This window comes from Tripterygium wilfordii, chromosome 13 (assembly GCF_013401445.1).
Source record: "Tripterygium wilfordii isolate XIE 37 chromosome 13, ASM1340144v1, whole genome shotgun sequence".
Taxonomy (NCBI): domain Eukaryota; kingdom Viridiplantae; phylum Streptophyta; class Magnoliopsida; order Celastrales; family Celastraceae; genus Tripterygium; species Tripterygium wilfordii.
Window position 1 is genome coordinate 3,007,152 of NC_052244.1, and position 19,186 is coordinate 3,026,337.

At 38.2% G+C, this 19,186-nt stretch overlaps 3 protein-coding genes across 5 annotated transcripts; 1 reads left to right on the top strand and 2 right to left on the bottom strand.

Annotated features, from left to right (window-relative positions):
• The first annotated feature begins 1,253 nt into the window (after positions 1-1,253).
• On the top strand, positions 1,254-3,233 carry LOC120012190 (40S ribosomal protein S23-like). Its single transcript, XM_038863499.1, has 4 exons — positions 1,254-1,364; positions 2,347-2,502; positions 2,614-2,740; positions 2,838-3,233. The coding sequence occupies exons 1-4, from the start codon at positions 1,360-1,362 to the stop codon at positions 2,976-2,978; spliced, it is 429 nt and encodes a 142-aa protein (XP_038719427.1). The 5' UTR covers positions 1,254-1,359; the 3' UTR covers positions 2,979-3,233.
• A 1,303-nt stretch (positions 3,234-4,536) lies between these two features.
• On the bottom strand, positions 4,537-7,139 carry LOC120012244 (pentatricopeptide repeat-containing protein At3g09650, chloroplastic). The gene has a single exon (XM_038863581.1). The coding sequence runs from the start codon at positions 6,875-6,877 to the stop codon at positions 4,646-4,648; it is 2,232 nt and encodes a 743-aa protein (XP_038719509.1). The 5' UTR covers positions 6,878-7,139; the 3' UTR covers positions 4,537-4,645.
• A 793-nt stretch (positions 7,140-7,932) lies between these two features.
• On the bottom strand, positions 7,933-18,543 carry LOC120011728 (E3 ubiquitin-protein ligase UPL4). 3 transcript variants are annotated; one of them, XM_038862833.1, is made up of 18 exons: positions 18,255-18,541; positions 17,104-17,786; positions 16,876-16,986; positions 16,600-16,716; positions 16,340-16,498; positions 16,090-16,251; positions 13,953-14,105; positions 13,753-13,874; positions 12,514-13,669; positions 12,257-12,352; positions 10,513-11,754; positions 10,174-10,401; positions 9,973-10,077; positions 9,037-9,117; positions 8,874-8,942; positions 8,650-8,778; positions 8,471-8,554; positions 7,933-8,387 (listed from the first exon to the last, which is right to left on the bottom strand). In XM_038862833.1, exons 2-18 carry the CDS (start codon positions 17,728-17,730, stop codon positions 8,322-8,324), a joined length of 4,707 nt encoding a protein of 1,568 aa, XP_038718761.1. In that variant the 5' UTR covers positions 17,731-17,786; positions 18,255-18,541; the 3' UTR covers positions 7,933-8,321. The 3 variants fall into 3 exon arrangements, with proteins under 3 accessions (XP_038718761.1, XP_038718760.1, XP_038718762.1); XM_038862832.1 differs by having other exon boundaries at positions 18,310-18,540; XM_038862834.1 differs by lacking the exon at positions 12,257-12,352 and having other exon boundaries at positions 18,310-18,543.
• Positions 18,544-19,186: the final 643 nt, after the last annotated feature.

The following is a 19,186-nucleotide window of genomic DNA, read 5'->3' on the forward strand; positions in this document are numbered from 1 at the left end:
CCACATTAGCAAAAATAATGTTGTTACGTATCTTGAGCCTTTGTTGAACGAGGGAGAAAAAGAATCAGAGAGCATTCCGGTGACAGTCTACGATGCAGATGGGAGGGATTTTTCAATGAATCTCCACAAAGGGACGTCCGGGGCGCGTTTGCTCACTGAAGGATGGATTGAGTTCTGCAGAGAGCACAATCTGATCATAGATCAGGAATTTGTCATATGGATGTTTCGCAATAAAGTAGACCAGAAGCTCTGCTTTGCCATCATTTCCACCATGGGATTACTTCGTGGGGAAAAGCAGGGGATGCAGTGAAACTACTGCAATCTGGTAATTCTGAAACTAGAATGACTAGTATAGTATCGAGGATGAAGAACTGAGAGTAGATTTCAGTAAGTTTTGCTGTAATTGAAAAAAATGAACTGGTGAGGAGAATTTTAATTTGCTTTTGGGGTTAGAAAGAAACCCTTTTATTGTGTAGAAAATATGATATGAGAAGACAAACACATGTATCTACAGATTGTTTCAATGATCAGAATCGGTTTTTCTTCTTAATTACTAGTAAAGCTTGTTCATAGTGAAACTTGGTTTTCAGTGGAAAATAAAAAATGGTTGGTTGAATGATTAAGTTAGTTGTTTGAAATTTTGAGTGCATGTGCGTGGGGTTACAGATTAATAACCACTCTGATGTGATTTAGGGTTATTTTCGCATTGAATTTCGACCCAAGACTTAACCGACTCATGTGGTTTGTGGGTATTATCTGTGGCATGTAAGTTTACCATTAAGGTAGAGTCAAGATTAATACCCATTCTGACGCGATTTAGGGTTATTTTCGCACTGGATTTCAACCCAAGATTTAACCGATTCATGTGGTTTGCGGGTATTATATGTGGCTTGTAAGTTTATCATTAAGGTAGAGTCCGATTGACTGTGCTTTCGATGGGTTATCTTGTCACCAAAAAAAAATTGAGTATGTTAATAAATAATAACAATGCAGATGAACATTATTCTGCATCTGGGCTTTCTTTCCAGTTTTGAGTCCGGTCCAAAAAGTATTGCATACGGGCTTTATGGTAGGCCCAAATACGTCTGCCTAGCCTAGCCCAAACCCAGGTTATTTTCTCTTCAAAGCTAAAGAGAAGTGACTGGGCTTTTATATAAAAGGCGCTGTGGTCCATTTTAAAGGCCCAATAATGCAATCCGAATTCAACCCAAGCCCAGCTAATTAACAAAACTATTTCGAGATCTCTATATAAACGGAGCAAACGTTTCTGTATGGCTAGGGTTTTTACGTTTCAGCGGCTACTTCTCTGCATTCCGGAGCTCTTAGAACCCTCGTCGCAGTCGAAGAACTTCAGCAATCATGGGGTATGATTCCTTTCCTAGATGTATCTCGGCATATGTAAGCGTATGTTTATTCGTATTGTGTATGAATATGATGATCTGTTTCGGAAGTCTGGGAATCTTGGATTCGTGTTAATTTGGTGGACTTGTTTGATTGGGGTTTGTTGTACGAAAACCGTTATGTGTTTTTGTTTTAGTGAGAAAATCTTACTTTAATTTAGCTGTAGTGCTGTACTAAGCTTAGGTCGGGAGGGTTTTAGTGTTGCAAAGCTTTTTTTTTTTTTTTGGGATTCAGCTTATCGCCATTTTCTTAGGATCCGAATATTTTTTCATCTTAACTGGAAGACAAGCAATTGTTATAGTCGATTAATCCGAGAAAGCATTTGATATTTTGAATTCACAGATAAATGCTAGATGGATCGATTTTTCGCCAACGAAAATGAATTGCTGGATTCTTTGCCTTAGACTCTAGATTTGTTGCTGAGACTGAATTTTAGAATATTGCTTGTGCAAAGATATTTTGATTCTAATCTAAATATGAAGTTTGCAATGGTTGCTGAAATTGTTTCTTTATGAAGGATGCTAAGATTTTGATGTAGATGTTTCGATGACCGTGAATGTTGCATTGTCTGATCCGCTGGTTGATCTTTGTGTATTGGTGCTGTGTTATTTATAACTAAAATATGAAGTCATCTTCTTTTTCCCCTTAGGAAGTGTTTCCAGGCATCAATTAATGATGCCTGGCCAATGAAAATTTGTCCTTTGTTAATTGGTATAATCTATGTCTGGTGAAATGTATAGTTTTTGCTACAAGTTGGTTTGCGGTAAAGTATTTAGATCTATGGGAAAGACTCGCAGTCTATTTTTTGTCTTTAAGAGTTCTTAGTTACTGACATTCGTCTCACATTTGTGTGACCTATAACCACAAGATAGGCTTTTTTCCCCTTTTCACTTAAATCTTTCTCTGGTTAATTTTGTTTACAATTGAATTGCCTTCATATGACAGGAAGACACGTGGTATTGGAGCTGGTCGCAAGCTCAAGTCCCACCGCAGAAGGCAAAGGTGGGCTGACAAGGCATACAAGAAATCCAATCTTGGAAATGAATGGAAGAAGCCATTTGCTGGGTCTTCCCATGCTAAAGGCATTGTCCTTGAGAAGATGTGAGACCATGTGGATGTTTCTTTCCATGCTTCAAATTTTTTAGCTCTAATTTTAATATGACTTTTTGAAATCTAATATTAACTCTCGCTAAAACGTTTTTGAATATGCAGCGGTATTGAGGCTAAGCAGCCAAACTCTGCTATTAGAAAATGTGCTAGAGTTCAACTGATCAAAAATGGAAAGAAGATTGCTGCATTTGTTCCCAATGATGGTTGCTTGAACTACATTGAAGAGAATGTAAGTAACAGCATAAAAATTGGTCATAAAATTTAACTCTTTTGGTTTTCTGTTCTTGAGTTTGTACTGATTGTGAGGTAAAAATATGTGGCTGTAGGATGAAGTGTTGATTGCTGGATTTGGACGTAAAGGGCATGCCGTGGGTGATATTCCCGGTGTACGATTCAAGGTTGTGAAGGTGTCTGGAGTATCACTTCTTGCTCTCTTCAAGGAGAAGAAGGAGAAGCCAAGGTCTTAAATTAACAACGGAGAAGTTTTCTCCTGCAGTGTTCTGATACTTTTAAAAGTTGTGGAATGCTACTTGTTTGCAGATGAGTTGATTTTATTTCCAGTTAATGTATTGAATATTCGGGTTATTTTCTTACTTAGATTGCCAATTTTGCGGACTCCTATTGAACTGTCAACCTTTCTGTCATATATGGTTAACATTTGGAGTATTACTGGGATTCATAATATGTTTTACCATTATGAATTGTTTATCATTTATTCTCTACGCTATTTTCTGGTCCATACATATTGTCTCTTCGCTAAATGACCTCGATTTACCCTGGTTTCTGTTATTTAGTGAGCTTCAAGATGCCTTGCCTTTGATGTGTTAGTGAATTATAGATGCATACCTTTGAGAGGGCAGAATTGAGTAGTTTACCGACCTTACTGTGCCTTAGCCCGCCCTGCCCCTTTGGCCCTTTAGATACCGTAGTTGAAGCTGTCTGATTAATAGACTTGTGCAAGATTTTGAATGTCCGGAATTGCTCCAGTTGTGACCATTTAGAACCGTTTTGGAGGCTTTATTTCTTGCTAAAAAGATGAACTCGCCGTGAAGTTGATGAATGATTGCAAGGCTAGCAACTTGCCACTCCGAAAGAGAGGCTCTGCTCTTGTATTTCACATGAGTGAATAATTAATTATATCATATGCATATGAATGACAGCCGAAGGTTGACACAGTGCACAAAAGAATCAAAGCAGTTTGTGGAGCATGAAAGAACCCAATATTTCTAGTTGTAGAACCAATTTGAAAGTCATGAATATCAGCAACACAAATATGGAAGATTGCTAGCAGAAACAAAAATAGAGGCAATAATGTCAAATATATTTTCTTTCAAGTAAACGTATTTGTCAACGCCATGATTGTTAACAAAAAAGAGCTGCTAATGCATAAACCATACCATATTCTTTTCCATTGAAGGCTCATTCCTATGAAGATGATGCATGGTTCATTGCCATCACCATTTGTGTGACCAATTACCTTTTCCCTTGATTGCATGCCTGCTTCAGCAGCTAATGGTAAAAAATGATTCATTTTGATGTCTGTAGCTTTATCGTCTTTGTTTTGTTTCTCTTCTTCCGCTTTGTTTTTTCTTGTTTTGCTCTTGCTTGATGCATCTTTCAAGCCATCCACCCTGATGCCCTGTTGTTTTCCCTGTTTTCGGTTTGGATATACTGCTGCTTTATCAAAAAAAATCATCGCCATCAAAAAAAGAAGAAAAAGGTAAAAAATGATGCATGGTTCATTGCCAATGAGTTGAGAAGCTTCTCAACCTCAATAGTTGTAACATATCTGCATCCTGCATCATCCATTTGAATAAAACTAATACAAACATAAACTGATTTTCAATCCACATCTTTCATGCCCTGTTTTTTTTTTTCTTTTTTGCCTTTTCTTCTCAAGTTTATATCGTACAAGAATTAGGTAAAAAGCTTATGAAACCCATCGCATGTTATTCTCATCTGTGCATGATTTAACTCCTGCATCCTGAGGGGAAAAAAAAAAATCACAGTACATAGATATGAAACTTGTATTTAGATTCTGTAAATGCAGAACCCAGCCACTTTTGTTTTTTGAGGGAACAAAAATCCCAGTTATACAGTATAGAGTAATATACAAACTACAAAGTAATCAAACTTAGCTGGAAGCATAATCATCTCCAATAGAGTCTAATCGCCACTCGCTCCCATAATATTCGTTGGGTAAACCCAACCAAAATTTGAAAGCCTCAGCTGCTCTCTTTCTCTCCCTCCTCCTGTCCTGTCTAGCTTGTGAGGCATGCTTACTTGTAAACATTCTGGAATGCATTTCCACATAAATTCTTTTATACTTGGTCTTATTAGGCGGTATTCGATTCTCTTCCATACATGCCACAATTTCTAAGGCCTTCTGGAAGAAAGCAGCCCTCACACATATATCAGCCAGTGTATCTAACAACCCTTCATCAGGTTTTAATGGTGGCGGAGAAGGTGGTTCTGATGCAGAATTCTCTCCCCTTATCATCTCAAAGCGTTCTTTTACTTCCTTCCAAAGCAAGAGAGCCTCCCCTGGTTTTCTAGCCAATGCAATCCCATTTGCAAGACTACCATAAGTAGACACATTAGGGTATAAGCCACTGTCTTTCATCCTCTGAACTATGTTCTTTGCTATTTCTATCAATCCCAACCGACAATAACCCTCGATTAACATGTTCCAAGCAATCAAATCAACTTTCACTCGAGGGTCATTGAGCATCTCGTCAAAAACCTTGTTAGCCAGCTTTGGTTGACCTGATGATGCAAATGCTTTCATCAAAGTCGTATAGCTGATCTTGGTGGGTGCAATTCCTTTTCCTCGCATTTCATTAAAGAATGCAAGAGCCCCTGCACTGTCATCAACCAGGATACAACCATCAATCAGAGTATTGTATGATACTACATCTGGCTCAATACCTGCATTGACCATCTCCCTTAGCAGTTCCTTTGCGTTACCTATCTGCAGTAGCCGGCTGTAACCCTTCAGGAGAATATTATAGGTAACTCGATTGGCTTGCACACCAATTCTAGTCATCTCAGCTAGGACCTGACGAGCACGATCCATAGATCCTGCCTTAACAAGAGCAGAAACAACAGTTGTATATGTAACATGATCAGGATGACTTGTAGTATCACCCTGATGGCGCATTGCCTCCAGCATTCTTACTGTGTCAGTGACCCGACCAGATTTCATATAACCCTTCATCAATGTCGTGTAAATTCTAGTGTCGGGTGCATAAGCTTTTGGCAATAACGGTGGTTCATCGTCACCTGCATCAGTTGAATTAGGAAGCAGCTTCTGAAATATATCTTCGTGTTCGCAACTTGAATTAAAATTCTCAACCATATCCTCCTCGCTCTCACTAAAATCTTCGGAATTTGAATCCCTAAGAATCTTGCAAAGGTCTCTCCTACCTTCCCTCAACGCTTGAACCATTCTCTGTGCTGTATCCAAATCTCCAAACCCAAGATAGGCAGCAACAAGGGAATGCAGTGTAGTCATACAAAACCGAATTCTCGTCTCCAGAATCCTTTCCAACACAAAGACGAGCAAATCTTTCCGTCCAACTCTTGCACACAACTTAATCATCACATTATATGTCAAGACATCAGGTTCAGCACCGTAGTCAGGCATTTTATCAAACAACTGCAAGAACTTCTTTGCATAACCCAAATTGGCACAAGCATTCAGCACAGCATTAAAAGCAGCAGTGTCAGGCTTCGAGGCCACAACCATTTCAGGGTCTGTGAAGCTCTGAATCCGACGAATCACAGACCCAAATAGTTTAATAGCCTCATTAGGCCCATCATCACCTGAGGCAGCAAGTCGGCTGACTACAGCGCTCCAGGCCTTAACGTGAGGAAGGTAACCAGACCTTAGCATAGACTTGATAATAGAGGAGGCATAGTGGGTGTTGCCGGCCTTGGAAGCAGCCACGGCAAGGAGACCCAGAGAATTAGCATCAAGGCGGTGGAGCTGCTGCTCATTGCGGAGGCGCGTGAGTATAGCCTGAGCTCGATTGAGACTGGTGGGAGAATTCTGATATGACAATTGAGACACTAATCGGCTAAGACAAGTAGGGTTGGGCAGGTCAGGGCACTGCGTGTACTTTATCCAGGCCTCTTCAGTTCTCCTCTGGCGAAGGAGAAATAGAAGTGTTTCATTGTAGTCCTCATCATTGCTTGCTGTAATTATTGTGGGGTTAGTTTGGTTGGTGGTTGAATTCAGTGAACCAGATGCGCGAGCTTGTTTAGAGGGTTTACAGTGAAGAGAGAAAGTGTTGGTTGAAGGGAAAGTGTTTGGGAGTGTGTAGGAGGAGGAGCATGGGGAAGATAATGGTAGAGCTGAAGTCATGGCTGGTGGCGGTCCGTTTGGGAGGAGGAAGAGTAATGAAAGGAAGCAAGAAAGGTTTGAATTGTAGTGATAGAAAGGGAGAGGAAAGGAGCGGGGGGGATAGAGATTCAGGATTCAGGTTGGTTTGGGCGGAAATGGAACTACGTTGTTTTATTCTGTCCTCTTGTTTCTCTCATACTGCTTAAATCTTAATAAATCTATTGCAGCGTTCCGTCTACAATGAATCTAAGGGCATTTTGGGTAGAGAAATATGAGATGGTTGGAAACTTGGAATCGTCCAATTTTTTTTTTCTTCTAAATATCTTCTCTACTTTTATAAAATATCAATATAATATGATAATTAATTTTCTAAATATTTATAATTTATCAAATTACAATTTGTTGCAAAGCACGAAAATAATTTTTCATCCAACGCAATGACAGTCACTCGCTCAGCTATGCAATCACTTGCTCGGCTATGCAATCGTCTCCTATGCTCCTATGTTGTTAGATATGTGTCGGTCTGTTGCATAGACACCATAGGTGGCCAACTGAAATTGAATGCTAATGAGGCTTTGTTCAAAGGTGTGTAATGTTGTTAGATATGTCTCCATTTGTTGCATAGATACCACCAGTGGGTGGCCAACTGAAATTGAATGTTGATGTGATTTTGCTCAAGGAATGTAATACCCTTAGACATGACTCGTACTGTTGCATGGACACCACTTGAGGGTGGCCAACTGAAATTGAATGTCGATAAGGGGCTTTGTTCAAGGAGTGTAATGCTATAACTGAAATTAAAGCAGACTCGGTGGAGCCATTATTCTGTGAATTTATTGTCATTATTAGGGCGCTCCATGTCGCAACAAATAAGAGTGTGTTGAATTTTGTCAGATAAGTGGACTCAACCACTATATAACCATAACATTAACAAGCCAGAAATATGATGAGTCGCATGAGATACTTCATTCAACAAGCCAACACAATTTATGCAGACATTTGGACTGATTGCTTGCCAACAGAGGCACTGAGTAGGGAACTCGGTATCATGAAACTTGCGTGGTTTAAAAATGGAGTCCAACGGAAATTCACTCCAGCGGAGATGGAATTCATCTCATGATTGTAGCATGAAGTGCTCAGTAACAAGCAAATTCAAAAACATCTTCTGTTTAGAAAACCAATTTGCATCACCTTCAAAAAAATTCATCTGGGTGATAAAAATTTATGTACATAAGTAACCTTGAAATGTCAGCATGGCAACCAGAATCCCCAATATTTATTTTTGTACATCTATCCAACTTAAGTAAACCAATTGCCTGCATTTTCCACCAATTTACGCATGGGGCAGCAATGACAGGAGCATCCTCTTGTTATTCCAAACAATCAGCTCCTCTATTGATCCGCCATGATTCTACCATCTACACAACCAGTAATTACACCACCACAATTTATGTACCTGTGAAAGCTATGAAAGGTGGAATGAACCTTGTCCTTCTGTTATTGCATACAAGAGTTTCTCCTTCATCCTCTCCTGCCAAAAAATCATCATGAGAAATTATACACCATCAAACTCCAAAAAATAACAAACCAAGAGAGAGTGGCAAGAAATTTTACTTTTGAACTGTAAGGTGGCAACTTCAAGTAATTGGCACATGTCATCACGCTCGGCAGGTCTCCATCTGCACAACTGCTACAATGCTGTAGAAAGCACCAAGATAGTAAATTGATAAAATGCTAACAAAACAAAATGAGCGGTGTTTCATGTAGGAATCAGAGAATCATTGGGTACATACCTTTCGAACAATTGTCAGTTTTGGATTAAGAGATGCCAAACCTCCTGGAGGGAGCCGAGGTGCTCCAGTCACAAATTGTAAGAACGCTCTTCTTTGTTCATAATCGAACTCCTGTATAATTTCTAGTAACTGACATTCCAAACAGTAATTGAGGATTTTTCAGATCAATGAGGTAAAAAATACACAAGGGAAAAGGAAAGCGGTGAGAGAGAGAGAGAACTAACACTGATGACCGGTGGGCTGCTAGCGGTGTATCCATGGTCAAACTTGATATGATCCAAGAGCTCGTTGAACTGTTTTAATATAGGTAAGAAATTGTGAGTTTATAAGAAAAAAGTGTTTGAAGAACATCTAAGAACTTGCTAATCAAGATATGAGTATCCATACAGCCCAAAAGTCATGTTCTCCACATAGTAAACGCTCAAGTTCCTCCTCTGTGAAAATTTGAAGCCGCTCAATTGGAAAAACCTGGAAGCAACGCAAATATAAGCTGAAAGTACAAAATAAAAGAGTCATAGGAATAAAATTAAACAACCAGATCAGCTCATCATCATCAAGAAGATAACAAGTTAAATAAAAATGACGGCATCAAGACAGAAAAACAACTCAAGCAATAAAAATTCTCTCAATGTGAAAATTTGGGGATAACACAAAGGAAAACCGAAAGGAAGTAATGAAGCAACAAACTAAGACATCTGGGGAAAAAATGGACCAAGAAGACTGCTTCAAGTACCTTAGTATAAAGATCTATAAAAAAAATACCATCAACAATGCTTCTAAATTTCCTTTATTTCCACCTAAATTGGGAAAAAGTGACGCTTTTATGTATAGCAGAAATTGGTAAAAAATGCAATAGCAAATTACTTGTGCCCATGAAGTTGAATAGGTGCACCTATTCAATGGTATTCTCCTATCCATTAAAAAGATGTAGTTCAATATGTGCACTGGAAGGTCTGCAACTAGGTGCAATGGTATTTTTCACCACAGAAAGCAACAAAGCATCAACTGAGGGGGCAGCAAGAACATTAAAATATCTATCTTGGTCAATGTCAGTTCACAACCTCGAGATTTTTTTATCGTTGTTTCTTATGATGGATGTCATCTTCTCTTATGGCTTGTTCCAAAGAGACAGTTGAAAAATAAAATAGACTGCTACATAAGTAACGCATAGACCTGGCTGAAGCTAAAATATTTGGGACCAAAGTACAGAACTGAAGATTTTAAGATAAAGGTGAAACACACCCCTCAACATCTTTCAAACATAGAGGAAGAAATTCAGGGTGAGGACATGTGGGGCTAGGTGCAAAATCTGCAGGAACAAACCTGGTTAAATCCGGATTTGAAAGCTTCAAATTGTCTTGATATTCCTGAATGCACAGTAGCATCCACAACAAGCATGATATAGTCCCCCAAGTTATCTATATTTACCTATACAGAAACGATACAACATCAAAAGAGAAGAAAGTCAGAATAATCAATGAATCTCAGTAAAAATACAATCAATTGTTCCAAGGTATGCCTTACCATTTTATGATCCGGTCCAGAAGTAAGAACATAAAAAGGATAACCAGGGAGCGTAAAGTCAAGATAAAGATCCTCAATTCTGGTGTTACGATAGCATGATTCAACTTTTAAAGCCGACTGGTTGCCACAGGAGGCCAAATGTTTCTTCCTATTAACAAGAGCCTGAAACTCTAGCAGTGTCCTGCCAAGCTCAGGATCGAATGACCGTATATCATATAAACTAAGATCCTGTACAAGAAATAATAAATAAATTAGATTACAAGCATTCTTAAAATTGGAAAAATTTACACAAATAGTTCCCCAATTCTTTAATATTTGATATTCTTTAATATTTGATACCTGCCCAAGGATAAGTTTATAGAAGGCCTTGGAGAAGGGCAGATCCAAAACCCTTCCATCTTGAAGAGCCTTTGCCACTACTTGCCCCAAAAGGTAAAATCTTTTTTTCACTTCTGAAAACTGCATCCCATCGGATGTAACTACCATAGAGGGCCATGGGCAGGGAAAAAGTCCAAGAGAAGACATCACAACTCCCAAATCATCAGTTTGCAAGATTTTCCTGGTGGTAAACGAACCAAGATCCTCTCTCCACATTCCAAGGCCAGGTTTCTGAAACTCATGACAAACCAGGGTATAGAATTCCAGTGTTGGACCAAGGCCAGTACCAACTTCTTCATCATACTCCACTTCAAGAAGAACTTTATTATGAGCATGCAAGTTCATCATTTTGGTTGCAGACTCCAGAATCTGGTTCCGCAAAACTAAGAACTTCTTCCGAGGTAAACTGCCACCACTAGATCTCCTGTCTCTTGAACCACCCAAATTAGTTTGCGAAGGTACATGAGCTTGAAGTTGCTGACGACCAAAGGCTGACAGTTGAAAGTACTTACATTTTACTTCAAAACTGAACAGAAATGGGCATGAAGCCATTAACTGATTACACCACAAAGGCAAACCGCCAACAGACACAGCTAAACTATCCCGCATTTGCTGCTCTAATTTTTCTGTTAATTTACTGCACATAAATTCATTCTGTGCTACAGAAGGAACTACCAACCTTAAATTATCCATGTCATCAATCAACCCTTCTGCAAAATCACATATTCTTTTGTGGGAGATCAGATGAGACGCAAACCTATTTAATCCTTCCAAAATTTTAAGCAGAAATAAAATGTCATAAGTGGGGTTTGAGTTATCCAAGTCAGAAGCAACCCCAGAAGCAAACATGCGAGAAAGGAAAGGGCTATTCTGCAGTTGTGTGTCAAAATTATTTGACACAGGGAAATTTTCAGCTGAATGAAGAGATATTTGATGGTCTTCCTGGATAGATTTTACAGCCATTCCATAAGTTATTGTGTATACTTGACTCCACAGTTTTGCCCCAGCAATAACTTCATCGCCTAATTGTATTTGTTGCTGGAGAATCGCTTGATATATTGTCGAGGATCGGTCCAGCTGTTCTCCTTCCAGGTAAAATACCAGTTTTGGAGAGGAAGCTGTAATGCTACAGGATTCAGGGTTCTCACTTTTCACATTTGTAACTACTTCAGAGGAAAACTGTAGTTCCTGCCCTGTAGAGGCCTGACACATAACAAAATCAATGATAACATAAGGCAAAAAAAAAATCTTAATCTGAGAAAACAAAGAGTTCTCTCTATAAGAAACGGATAGGCCTTGAAGGAGATTAAAAAAGATATTTGAGTACAATCAATGAACAGGTTATTCCGCTAATAAATAACATACAACCACATTTCTTTCAATGTCAGTACAAACAAGAAAAGTTCAGGTAGTTGGACAGAAGACCATGAATTTTTTTGATATTTATAATTCCAAACAAGATGAGTCAGAAAACATGATATTAAAACATTATAAAACCAATACTCATTCATCTGATCTAGCCGGACTTTTTTTTTAAATGAGCCAGACAAAATTTTAGTCAGGTAGAGGAACATCTTACAACATCCTATAATGTACCCATAACCAGATTTTGACAAGATTAATAAAGTATGTCCATAGAAACACTGCTGATTTTGATTGAACCTACAAGCCCGAACACTTATGATTGAAGGGAAAAACTACTTACAGTACGAGTTTCATCTAAGGTTATTTCACCAGAATTTCTCTCTCTTGAATTAATAACTTGTTCGGATGTGGATGGTAATAAGTTAGCCTCCTCTACCTGTAGATTGTTTAAATTGAATTTAATGTCAATACAAAAACTATTTCTGGAAAACAAAACAAACAAAATCAACGGAAAATTAAAGTCAAAGAAAAGAAAAATTGTTTTGGCGGCCCCAGTGACAAGCTAAAAGTCTGTCAGTAGGACAAAAAACAACCAACCTGCATCTCACGCAAAGCAGCGGACATGCTGTCAGGCTCTGTATCACCTGGACATTTGCCTTGGCTGGAATTTGCATTTGGTGCCAATCCTGATGGTGCACTGTCAATTGGCTCCATAGCTTGAAGAGTCGATTCTCTTTGTTCATTTCTTTTTATGCCTACTTTAGGCCACAGATATCCTTCAATAGCATCCAATGAAGAGAAAGGGTCAACAGTCACAACATCTCCAGAGTAATCACTGAGGCATGACTCGCCGTCTCCCCTCACAAAAAGAATTCTTAGGGATGGATACTTGTTGGAACGCTCATTTGGGACAGTAGCAAATGAATTCCTGAGCCTAGATGCATGTGTTAAAATGACAGGAAAGTTTTCCAAGGAAGAAAGGGCATTCTGTAATTTCTGTATTAAAACTAACGAAGGTGGGCCCTCGCCAAGGGTGTCTGAAGAAGACAAAAATAGCCTAGCAAACACCTCAAACCTTTTTGCTATCACATAGAAATAACTACATGAAACATTACCCTCTATGTTTCCTTTCAAATAGAATCCGTTTGAGATGTAGTTCAGTACTGATTTCACAATACCACTTTCAATGAATTCAAATGTGGAAACAGATTCCCTTCCACTTAGATTGAACACGATTTGATGCAATATACAGTAGAACTTTTCTTCATCTTGAGTGGCAGGTTCGGTATTCCCAGACACGTTCATCAAATCACTCAAAGCAGCAGAAAGAGTTCTGAGCTTTTGAAGAATATCAGTCAACCCTTTCTCAGAATCACAAACTTCTAGAGTGAAGTAACTGGTTCTTATGTGCTTTGCAAGATCTTGAACCCTATCCTTTTCAAGCTTGCATGTTTTTGTTTCTGACACTGAAGTATGCTGAACAGTATCAAAAGCATAACATAAGCATCTGCGGACCACACTCGTTGCAGATTTTTGGCTAGAGTCAACAGGCAGCTGGATGCCATTGAACACAGGAAAGATCATGTGTTGACATTTTTCAGGTGATAGAAGAGCATCAATAGCAAAGAAAACACCTTCTTTTATAAATGAGCTCAAGAACAAGTCAGGATGCTTTTGCAGAATTATCTCAGTAATCTGCAGGGCTAATATAAGCACATGCTGATCCTTTCTAGTAAAGACCCCAGCTAGAAAACTGCAACATTATCCAGAGACAACTATTACATTAGTCATGGACATTTTAAGATTTGATCATGCAAATACAAGACGCATAGTCACCTTGGAATATTCGCATTCTTAAGCAATTCAATGAGTATGTCAGATTTGCTCAAGTAAACATATTTGTTGATCACGGATAGGCAGCCGTAGCAAACATATATATTGGCACCAGAATTAACCACCTGTAGGGGTGAAGAAAAAATACCAAGGTCATCTACAGGAACATGAAGAGCAATAAAGGTGAAGATCGATGGAAATACCTGAATCAGCATGGGAAATATGTCTACTCCAAACTTCTGCAGAAGATCAGGGTGATTGACTAAGAATGATTCCTTATCAGACAGCTGCTGGACACATTGATCTCTATCTGAAGTAGGGAGAAGCTCATTCAGCAACTTAAGAACTTCATGTACCTGAAGCAGAAAATATTACAATCAATAGTATAACTCCAATTCATTAGTAAGATTAAAACGTTAATAGTATTGATGCAGAAACAATATATAACATAGAAACAGTAATTTTATTAAAGTTAGGGACGAAGCAAACTTTAAATCCTCACGTTCTCTTCAATTATCTATGCCAGTATTCATGGCAGCCATCACCCTTGCCCCTTGCCCCCAGACTTAACGTTTACACTGAAATATAGGGAACACTCCTAGAAGTACCATAGATTAAAGGATATCGCTCTCCTAGCATCTTTAAAGCACAATGACCATATCAAACTGCCAAAATGAGCAACGTGAACATGACTGATCACCAGCTAAGATTTCTGGAAGTTCTGCAACCAACGTCGGGCATATGAAATTAAAAATGAGTTGGAGTGTGTTCAACAAACCAGTTATAATTATACAACACATCAGGTTTTTTCACAGTGAGGGCATTTGCTGGAATGTCTTATTAAGCTAGCAGTTTGCCATAAATACAAGGTAAACTAAAAGAAAAGAAAGACATTTCAGCTTTTAAAGGCTTGGAAACGATAATGTACGTAAAAAAAATTACTAAAATTCTATACAAAACAGCTCGATAGGACCCAATGTTCTTCGAGCTTCTCATAAAAGGCTTCCCCCCCCCCCCCCTCTCTCTCTCTCTCTCTGAACGGAACATAAAATTTATGATAGATCTTCAGATGTCTCTGTATGTCCAAATTATGAAATTCCCACCTATGCTCGCCCTGATTCTTTGGGGAATGTCAAGCAATAAAGAAGTCTCTGGAATGTGGGAAAATCTATCACGAGTCCCTTTTTTTTGGTAAGCCTATCACAAGTTAGTGCTCTCTGCATATGAAGATAACCATATGAGCAGCTGCTAACATGTTGGGTTTTTCCTTTTTAGGATCATAGCATTGATGTCTGGAAATCTTCCTTTTTAGGATCATTGCATTGATGTCTGGAAATCTTTCATCGTTCCACCAACAAAGGAACCCATCTAACAAAACCAGTACAGCTATGTTTCAAGGTTTGAAAGGGAAATTTTTTGGAAAATTACATACAGTAAGTCTAGTGCAACATTGGAAGATAAGAGGAGAAGATTTTTCCAAGTCAAGCAATTGAGTTAAATTTTTTAATTTTTGAATGTCAAAATTTCAAAATAAATTAGTATATTGGGAATAATTAAAAGAAGTTTATGGGCCAAAACTAAGCACCCTATATATATTTAACAGTCCCAAAGTTCATAGACCACCACCAATTTGTCACTCCAGCCATAAAATTATCATCATCATTTGCAGACAGGACTATCAGCAGTCTATTACCACTCCCACCACTAACTAATAATCTGGATATTATTATTTAACCATAAAAAACAGAGCCATGAATATGACGTAATTGCAATTACAATTCATCATGTTAACATTACACTGGCCTGTCTGTTCAAGACTATACTAAAACGGTTAAATACTGTCTTTGAAGGATTTACTGCTACGGGTTATTTCCCGAGGTTCACATTTTTTTTCCAAACAAAAACAGGTGTTTTTTGGAGCAATAAAACTGGGTAAAACAACTTTCTTTGGTTTTGGAACACAGTTCTCATGAGTTTTTTGCACAAGAAAAACACCCTGTGCATGCTCTTGCATAGCATTGGGCACCCAGAGGTCAAATGTGGACAGTCTTACCATCTATCGCAGAATTTTCTGTTTGAAGTCTGAACCAGTGACACCAACTTTTACCTCTACGCCAAGGTTCTCGTTAAAAGGTATGATATCAACTAAAGACAACCCAAATTTCATAATTGTAGTGGTATGTGTATATTATCAGTTAGTATCTTTCATTTTTCACAAGACTTTAATGTGTGGTAGAAGCATATTCAGGATTAATGCTCAATCTATTTCCAGCCACTGGAAATGGAACAATATTGCTACATAAGACAGAGAAAAAATAATATATGGTTTAAAATAAAAACCTGATTACAATGCCCATCAACCATAGATGGAGAAGACACTCCATGTGAGAGGTCATAAGTAGATAATATATCCTTCAGTATACCACTGATATTAAGCTCATGTAAAGTCTTGAAAGCTAAAACTGAGCCAGAACAGAGTTTGACAAGTAGTCCAATCAGACTCTGCAATGAAGGTGAAAGGAATCATGCTCAGAAACAAGAATCATCAAAAACTTTAAATGGAAAACATGGAAAGCCAATGCTTGCATACATTGTAAATTGGCTGCGGCAGAGCTTTTCTGCCATTTATGCTTATGAGTTTTGTAGCTTGATGAATTAGCCCATGCTTACAGAGTTCATCAAGCATTTCTGAGGAATGACTCATCCGCTCCACTATTTTAATCAAGCAGACAGCTACATTTTCAACAAGCTGACAAATGTAAATACGATTATTAGCTGAAAAGTTTTTTTTTTTTAAATAAAAGATTAGACTAAATATGTCATTCAGCGGCTATCTACAATAACTCCAACCTGCAGATCCTCATATTGGAGAAGATTGGACAACACCGGAACAGCATCCATGAAAGGTGCATCACATTCTGAAGGAAGTTTTTTGCATATGTTCACAACAATAGAAACCGCTACTCTCTATGCAAAAGCAAAAGATTAATATTACCAAACGAGGATCCCGACATAATTATTCACAATCAAGGTTTACAACATAAAGTCATAAAGATTAATATAGATATATGGAAATACAGAACAAGATAGATATGGAAATAAATATCAGACCGCATATTGGCTTACCTGTACACTGGTCGAGAAGAAATCAATATAAGTTAGTACAGCCATAATTGCCCCAGCATTTAAACATGCAAGTGGTTGATCTCGTGATAATTTCTCCAGCGCTTGAAGACACTATTTAGAACCAACACATATGCAGTTAATAATAGAATTGCTATGTTTGTTCCTAATTCCTAATGCAAATAAAACGACAAATTACATGCAAAAAGGGACAAATATCGAAAAACTTACCTCTTCAGCTAGATCCAAGTACTCGATAGCCATTAATCTTTGACAAAGCGCAGAAATTGCATCGTGTCGAACAAGGAAACCCGAAGATCGAGGAAACACGTCGCATAAATAAGTTATAGCCCTTATAGCCAACAGCATTATATCCGGATTGTTCTCATCCTTAGCAAGCTTTACAAGAACAGGAGACAACAAGTTTGCCATCATACTGGAAAGAGAGTTCTCTGTACAAAACGACAACACTTCGCATAGCTCTGTCAGCATAACTAACTGCTTAGAGGAGTCAGTCTCTTCACTCAAACTCCCCAATATACTCTTTAATTTTCCAAGATCACTAGAGGATCTCCTCCTCTGGTACTCCTTGAGGCTGCCTTGTCTCAAGTTTACATCATCAGAATCGCAGGACCCATATGCAGAATCCCTCTCCGGTTCTCCATCTGAGGAACCCGAAGCAGATGAGGATGTATCCATATCATTGTCATGGTTTTCAGATGCTGAATTAGGAGAGATCAAGTGACTGTGATTTGATGAGTTCGACGAACCAGCTCTAAAATCCAACGAATTACAAGCTCGCTTATCAGCAGGTAATTCATCAACCATTTCTGCACGCTTTTGGCCACGACTTCCCATTTAAGTGCCAATTTCCTTAGGCTTATCGAAAGTTAATTCTTATGCAATATTAAACCCTGAAAAGTTTTTAAAAAATTCTTAATAGATGAAACTCACTACACAAATTGCCAATGTCATCCATCAACAGCCACAAACCCTAGCATCAGCAGACATCTGTACAGCCTAAGAAGAATCTAACACCACAACATCCCCAAAGTCAAAACTCTTTCACAAAGAAAAGAAGGAAACAGCTTTCATTTCACAAAATCACAATCAATGCATATTGCTAGTTCAGTCAACAACTAAAGACGAAATCAAAACTCAAACCACCATGGGCAATGGATGCATAAAACCCCTAAACATCAAGAATCAGAACTTGTTCAAACATCAACGGATTCATCACACACACAAAAAAAAAAGTATCAACAACAAAATCACTCCCTGAGAAACACCCCCAATAAGAACAAACCAGAAGAAAACAAGGGGAAAAAAAAAAAGAACAGAAAACAAAGTAAGAGAAAGTGAAACGGAAAACAAGTGATTACCAAAGAAAATAACGATGATCACATTCAGAAATTCTGATACTCCCTACAAAAGTACCTAAATTGTTTGCTCTAACGCCTGTTAATCGGCCGAAGACTGAGAAGAATTTCAATCTAGGGTTTTCAATTCCTTCACGTTTAAGCTCTTTCCCTTAGACATATGTACGTGTTCTCTCCGTATACAGGTGTAGGTGACGATGATGATGAACTGTGTGTTTTTATAAGTCCCCATATATATCTCAACAAAAATATATTAAAGGAGAAAGATGTTAATTCAGCTTCTATCACCGGCAGGTGGTCATCCTCTGTTTGTGCGGTACACCAGCATTCATGTTGGTCCCTTGAGTATCAAACCTGCTAAACTTGTTGATTAATCACAATCAATTTTGGACCGTCTGTAAGGAGGTGTCCTGACATGGGACCCACGCTAGTTATTTTATGATTAATGGGCTTCTCACAAAATTTGTATTTTCTTTTAAGTAGAATTTCATCCTAATTTATTTACACTGGAAATCACATAGTATTTTCTTTTGGCCAATTTGATACGTTAAGCAACACAAAATCATGTTCTGTATAAACAATAGCAGTATACCTTATCTTAGGGAGATAGGCATGACTTTTGATGAGCTAAAGAATTTGCAACATGGGTATAGAAGAGACATTGAGGAATCAATAAGCATTTGTCTTCGTTGGTCCAGAGGCAATAGATGTCAAATGCCTTTATTGTTTCCTATGTTAGTCAAATTGCCATTTGTCTATATATTCCTTAATCAAATGATCTTTATATGTCTTTTTAGTTTCCCCATAGAACAGATTATATTCCAGCATATATATTAGTTTATTCCAACTAGGTTTATTCCAAAGTAAAGCCTATAAACCCTATATGTATTTTGGTAATTTTCTACCAAGCCTAGGCCCCAGGGTGATAGAAACCA

Bases quoted from the DNA above. Each gene is read 5' to 3' on its own strand.
- LOC120012190 (XM_038863499.1), top strand. The intron at 2,503-2,613 runs GTGAGACCATGT...TTGAATATGCAG, and splicing joins GGCATTGTCCTTGAGAAGAT to CGGTATTGAGGCTAAGCAGC. The intron at 2,741-2,837 runs GTAAGTAACAGC...ATGTGGCTGTAG, and splicing joins TGAACTACATTGAAGAGAAT to GATGAAGTGTTGATTGCTGG.
- LOC120012244 (XM_038863581.1), bottom strand. From the start codon at position 6,877: ATGACTTCAGCTCTACCATTATCTTCCCCATGCTCCTCCTCCTACACA.
- LOC120011728 (XM_038862833.1), bottom strand. From the start codon at position 17,730: ATGGGAAGTCGTGGCCAAAAGCGTGCAGAAATGGTTGATGAATTACCT. The intron at 13,875-13,952 runs GTATTTCCATCG...TCACCCCTACAG, and splicing joins TATTTCCCATGCTGATTCAG to GTGGTTAATTCTGGTGCCAA. The intron at 8,388-8,470 runs GTAAAATTTCTT...ATTTTTTGGCAG, and splicing joins TGCCACCTTACAGTTCAAAA to GAGAGGATGAAGGAGAAACT.